Here is a 6,505-nt window from a genome sequence, read left to right on the forward strand (position 1 = left end):
TCCTTGTCAAAACCTCCATTGACAAAGTGCCACCCCTCGTATCAAACTTCACACAGGGTTGGTGGGAGTTGTGGCGAGGCACACTTTAAGAGCAATGAAGCAGTGGAAGAGGAAAGATGTGAGTGAAGTGTAATGAGTGGAAGCAGGCCGAGCGTTTGCCGTGTGATAAGACTCCTATCCACACTGACTAATGAATGCCTACTCACTTACCACTAACTACAGAACACATCACAAGTGTCACTGGAGCCAGGAAAAATTAGGGTTTAATTGATATTGCAGGAGTTCCCTGAAACTATTAATTTCTGAGTGATTACAGGATTTAGCCATACTTTCTCATCAACATGTGAAAAAGAATACATGATAATTTCTCTACTTTTTCAGTGAAATTACATAACTGTTTTTTTTTACTCTGTAAATTAACCAGTTTTTTTTTTAACTTTTTTAAAGTAAACTTTTTTGTTTACTTTTCTGAACTTTTAAATTAGGGATATGCTTTGGTTAAGCTCAAGCACTTCAAAAATTACTCAAATTGAACAGAAAAAACAACAAGATACTCACAGGTGGCAAATAACATACAGTGGCACACCTTTTGTTCCAGAACAGTAATTAAAACATAAGCATGAGCTCACATTCCTCCTTGTTTCAGGTCAGGGCTCAGTTTGTATCTCAGAGTTCCCCATTCAATGATGTGTTATAAGCAAAGCTGGTAATTACATTTGCATAATATCAGATCACTGTAGTTCAGGTACTCTACATTTTCATAAATCAATCCAGATTTGGTACTCACACTCTATTCGTAATTTGCCTGAGCTTCATAGATCGCAATGTACCCTGTCCGGTGTTCTGTCTGTAAATTTTTGCGTATAAATTGTTATGAATTAAAATATTCTGAATGATACTGATTCTTCCTATGTTTTACAAATTATACCCAATACTATTGAGGCCATGTAGTGAAAAATAAATAAGTTAGTAAACTTGTGAGATATATAAAACTCAAAATTGTGAGATATAAACCCAGAATTGTGAGATAAACTCAGAATTGCGGTTTAAAAAAAGTATGTGAGTTTATATCTCAATTCTGTCTTTTTCCGCTAAATTCTGTTTTTATCATCTCACAATTTAGACTTAGAATTGCAAGAAAAAAGTCAGAATTGTGAGATATAAACTCAGCGGTATTCAGCGGATCTATTTAAAGTCCCATTCTTCAGTGTTTCTTCCATCGCATCGCTGCTTGCCATTAACTCCCTCCTCCAACCCCAACTCCACCAACTGAACCTGTAATTCAATCTAACTTTGTTCTTTCTTTATTGTCTCTTCAGTGGAAGCAGTCTCTATCACATTTTGTTTACAACTCATGTAATTGTGAATTGTAATAATGTATGCTTATAGTGGTTATGTTCTGTACCCCAGGGGGGTTTGTCTTGCTGCCCTCCCCGCTCTGTCCAAGCATGGCTGCATGGACAGAACAGAACCATACCGCCAACACTAACTGTATGCAATATAATTGTCATAAACATACTTGACGGAAGTGATCCTGATTGAATTGAGATATAAACTTGTAGACTTTTTTTTAAAATCAATTCTGTCTTATTTTCTGAATTCTGAGCTTATCTCACAATTCTGGGATATATTTCACAACTACCTTGTACAACTACTAGCTTTTGTCATCTATGTGCTGTGTAGGTTTTCGCAAACACACAGCAAACAGATCTTAGATGTTCTTCGATGTTTCACATGGCTCTTTTAATAACTGTTTTTCTCGTCTTCGAGCACCAAACACATCCACACCCTTGTCTCCTCTTGTGTGGCCTTTGGATATTTCTATCAACTAGTTTCCTGGGAAACACTACACTCTCAAAGACTGATGCGCACACAAACACACCCACTAATGTGAGTGCGTAATGGGCCAGGCTGGGAGACCTGCCTCTGATAATGCCATTACATCCACTTTACACTCACTCACTCAAGTCCTGCACTGTTATCTTCGCAGCAGCACAAAACAGGCAGTCAGCAGCGGCGGGCCTTTGTGCTCACGCCACAACAAAGCAGCCTTATGTAGGGGAAAAACCCATCATCTGGCCAAAGCAATTGTTGGCAGCAGGATGGTGCGTCACTGAAAATAGAGGAACATATAATCTTTTTTTTTTTTTTCATGGCCCAGTTTCACTGCTTCTTTTGAAATGGCAGTAGCTCAGAATGGCAGAAGTGTTGGGCTATTTCTGAAATGAAAACACGGGCTTTGCATTAGAGCTCCAGCTCTTGCACACATACTCATTTTGGTCATTATTTATTTGACATTTCTGTAGTTGTAGTGAAACGCATTTGTCTGAGCCTGATGCCTGTACATTGGTCAGAGAGGTCTTCACACATTCATACTGGTTTATTAGCTAATGTCACTGAATTAATGTGAACTCTGTAAATGTCACCGGGAACAGATTTATCCGATCTAATATTCAAGCCCAGATAGGCTTTTTTTTCTGCACTGATTTAAGTCAGCAGAAGGTGGATATTTAAAATCAGCAGAATTTAAAATCAGTGTGAATATTAATTGACACTATTTTTCTTAACCTTTGTGAAAAAGAAGTACACTTTAGCATCCTTATAAAAAGAGCATTTACTACAGAAATAATGAATATATTTTAACATGAAGTGCATGTTATTTACAATTACAATGACAATACAGAAAATGTATTGTAATATACTTTATATTAAACACTATTAGGTGAGCATAAGAGTGCCTTTTGACCCAATTAAGACTTAAGTACATTGTGTACAGTTACAAGTACAAATAACTCTATTATCTTTGAAATGTGGTTAAAATGCATTGCTGAATGTACTGACAAGCATTTATGATAAATTAAAATATATTTAAATACATGACATAGAAGTTTCAATAGAAATTACATTATATATGTATATTTACAATTGCACATCTGTGATTAGGTTCAGGTTAGGTTTATTGTCATTGCAAATGTTTATACAATGTAATTCTGTTTCAATCTGATTTGCAGCATTCGAAATAATATAGATATTTAGTTTTTACATTTTACATTAAAATACATTTTACCTGTAATATATGTATAAAAATCTAAAAATATAGGAGGGCAATGAAGCAAAAGCTTTTGCACAATGGAGTTGAGATCTAGTACATTTAAACCATATTGATTTTCAATGTATTATCAAATATCCTTGATAAAACATGATTTAATATGTACTTTGAGGTAAAACTTTTAATTTGTCATTGTTACAAAGTGTACTTAAAAAAAGTGTGTTTAGAAACATCAAAGACACTTAAGTGCCGATTTGTTTTAGTATCATCTGCAAGTACAGCTTTTTAAAATATACTTAAACATCTTTCTCATAAGGGAATGCTTAGTGTTATGGTAAGCAATCTTTTAAAAATGTTGTCTTTGTATTGTTGTTATAAATTTAATTTAAATTTAAATTTAAATGTATTATTTTGAGTAAATAGTGTGCTCTGCATATTTCCTCTCCTTTTTAAACCCATCTATTCCTGTTTGTAACAACAGCCTTTCAGCAACAAATTCCCAGTGGATACAAACATCTATTCCGCATTTTTACTCATTCGGTATCCATTTATACTCTGAAATATATCAGTTTCACATTTCACCAAGAGCACTGCACTGCTACATAGCTGAAAGCATCAAATCAAAACTAAATCTGTTTATATATATATATATATATATATATTATTGATACATATTGATCTGGATGTTGTGTATATCTCCATTGCTCCAGAGAGGTGATTATGGAAGAAGATGACATTTGTCAGGGTTCAGATGCTTAGAGCTCCCCTAAGGCTCATCCAAGGCAGTTTAGCCTCCATGTCAACCCCATAGCTGGAGACATAACCGTGGTTAACTAAGTGCACCTAATAAAATGCCATCTGTTGTCAGTATATTAACCAGTTAGACAGTATCTTCCATCACCAGTCACAGTTTTAAATATGTTTTTGTCCTTGACTCTTCTGCAGATTTCAATGCAAGTTTTATAAAATCTCATTGTTTTGCTCTCTTTCTTTGCACAGAAAAATACAGTCGGGCAACAAACTGGTGCTGAGCATCATGACCGATGCCTGCCAGGGCAAAGACAACTTTGTGCGCTACCTGGAGCATGTGCAGGCGGTCATCACTATCAATGCCAGCCGCCGCGGGGACCTCAACGTCAACATGAGTTCACCAATGGGGACCAAGTCCATCCTGCTGAGCCGCCGACCCCGGGACGATGATGCCAAGGTGGGCTTCGATAAGTGGCCCTTCATGACCACCCACACATGGGGTGAGGACCCTCGAGGAACCTGGCTGCTGGAGGTGGGTTTCCAGGGCGAAGCCCCACAGAGCGGTGTGCTGAAAGAGTGGACCCTCATGCTACACGGAACACAAAGTGCCCCTTACATAGACCAAGTGGTGCGGGATTACCAGTCCAAACTGGCCATGTCCAAAAAAGAAGAGCTTGAGGAGGAATTAGATGAAGCTGTGGAGAGAAGCTTGAAAAGCCTTTTGAGTAAAAATAACTAGCCATGTGCATGATAATATCCTCTCTGTATTAGCAAATATTCCTAGCCTGTTCTCTCTCAGCTTTCTCTTTTTTCTCTTGTGATTATTTGATGAATGTTTGACATGAATCTCTCATATTAAAGTGTATACTCTGAATGATACAGCGGCCGCAAAACCATTTCAACACTTAAAACACACTTAGAAATGTTTGCATATCATTGTGCCAAATATCAAAGCACGTGGCATTTACATTAATGAAAGACAGTACAAGCACACTTTACAAGCAAACACTTCACAAAAGACCTTTGTGTAACGGACGAGCGTGGCAATGCAGTTGGAGATCTAAATGCAGTCTTTATTTGAAAGAGCGTGGTCAAAACAGGAATGGTCAAACACCAGCTAACAACAATGTCCAAGAGCAAGGCAAAAAAAGAGTAATCTATATAACAGGAGAGGGTCAGGGCAGGCAGCAAATCATCAAAAAACAGAAAAAAGTCCAAAGTCAAAAACACAGGCTGAGCAAGTGAAAGACTAGAATAACAGGATACCAAGAAACACTTGTTTGCTAGCGCAAACAATACTTTGCAATCTGTGTGTCAATGAGAGCAGGTCTTATAGTTTTACTGATAAGGTACAGGTGAGTGAGTGATCAGATACTATGCATGGGATTATGGGAAATGGAGTCAGGTGATAGAGACCTTGTGAGTGGGAGGAACAGAAGGGACCAGATTTGTGACACTTTGTCAGGTTTCAAATAAATATACTGAGTTTATATATCTACAAAAAATCATCTGGACAGCAGCTGGTTAAAAGTCATTACAACAGTACCTCAGAAAGTAACATCTAGCATCATTTGTATATGCTTTGTTTTTAAATGCAGTATAATAAAGTGTGACTTGAGTGTCCAAATGTGTATTTTGGCACCGCTGTATGTACCATCGAGAAAATAGTACATCTTACTTTCGATGTTCCTTTTTTTAGTCTTTACAGAAATGTATATAAACCAAATATATCTATACTTTATTATGTTCTTGCTTACCTGATGTCTCCACCTCTACTGTACAGTTTGTGATTGTAAATCATTTTGTGTGATTCTCCTTTAAAGTTTAGTATCTTGCAAACAGAGCGGTGATATTTCTTTCTGTTTTTCTTTCTTTATTATTTATTTTTTTATGAAGAGATGAAATGTGCGTCATTCTATGACTTATAGCCAAACAAAGAACATTTCATAGCATTGTGTATATATAATAAATCTATTTAGCAGTTTGTTAAAGCACCTGACTGATTAAGACAGTAATTTTCCCAGCGGGTTGGGTGATGTGGGGTACAGTGGTTTAAAATTAAAGTCTAACTTGTAAACAAGTAGCTATGATAAATCAATTTACGGTTACCAAGAAGCTTAGCAACTATCAATTTTACAGTTTTGAACACAGTTTTTGGTTGCAAGTGTAGCAACTTGCTGTATTAATAGTCATAGTTTCAAGAGTGTTTATATGCATTTTAGAGCTTGACGTTGTACCTGGCTTATCTTAATTTAAATATTTGTATTCATTTATTATTATTAATATAAACAAATAAATTTCAAAAAGTGCATTGTGCCCAAGGCAGAATCCTTAACTTAATTCTGAATGTGATATTTCAGTATTTTCCCTTCGCGTTGGACCTTGCAATTATTCAGGTTACATCTGTATCCAGCCAGGTCAGTTTCTTGAAAAAAATTGTTTCTTTTTGCAACTGACTCATGCAGAAAAGCTTTTGCCTAATGGTTGAACTAATTGAACACCACACGGGTCTGTTGTTAATAGATTACATCAGTGATATTTAAGGTTCTGATTTAACATATTTCATATGTTAAATGACAGACTAAAGCAGGGGGTTACTGAGTTACTGAGAGTGAGTAGAATGCAGCTGGTCATGTGATCTCAACATGGCAGCCGCCATTTAGAATAAAGCATCTCACTCTTGTGAGAGCGTACATAATTTTTAAA

The 6,505-nt window shown here is 36.4% G+C and overlaps 1 protein-coding gene across 1 annotated transcript in view; it reads left to right on the top strand.

The window, feature by feature from the left end:
• LOC132111003 (neuroendocrine convertase 2-like) overlaps window positions 1-5,642 on the top strand; it is a 68,020-nt gene extending 62,378 nt beyond the window's left edge. The window contains exon 12 of the mRNA XM_059518165.1: window positions 4,049-5,642. Coding sequence (XP_059374148.1) covers window positions 4,049-4,538 — 490 coding nt within the window. The 3' untranslated portion in view covers window positions 4,539-5,642. The remainder of the gene's footprint in view (window positions 1-4,048) is intronic.
• Window positions 5,643-6,505: the final 863 nt, after the last annotated feature.

Source organism: Carassius carassius, chromosome 30 (genome assembly GCF_963082965.1).
Source record: "Carassius carassius chromosome 30, fCarCar2.1, whole genome shotgun sequence".
In the NCBI taxonomy this organism is placed as follows: Eukaryota; Metazoa; Chordata; class Actinopteri; order Cypriniformes; family Cyprinidae; genus Carassius; species Carassius carassius.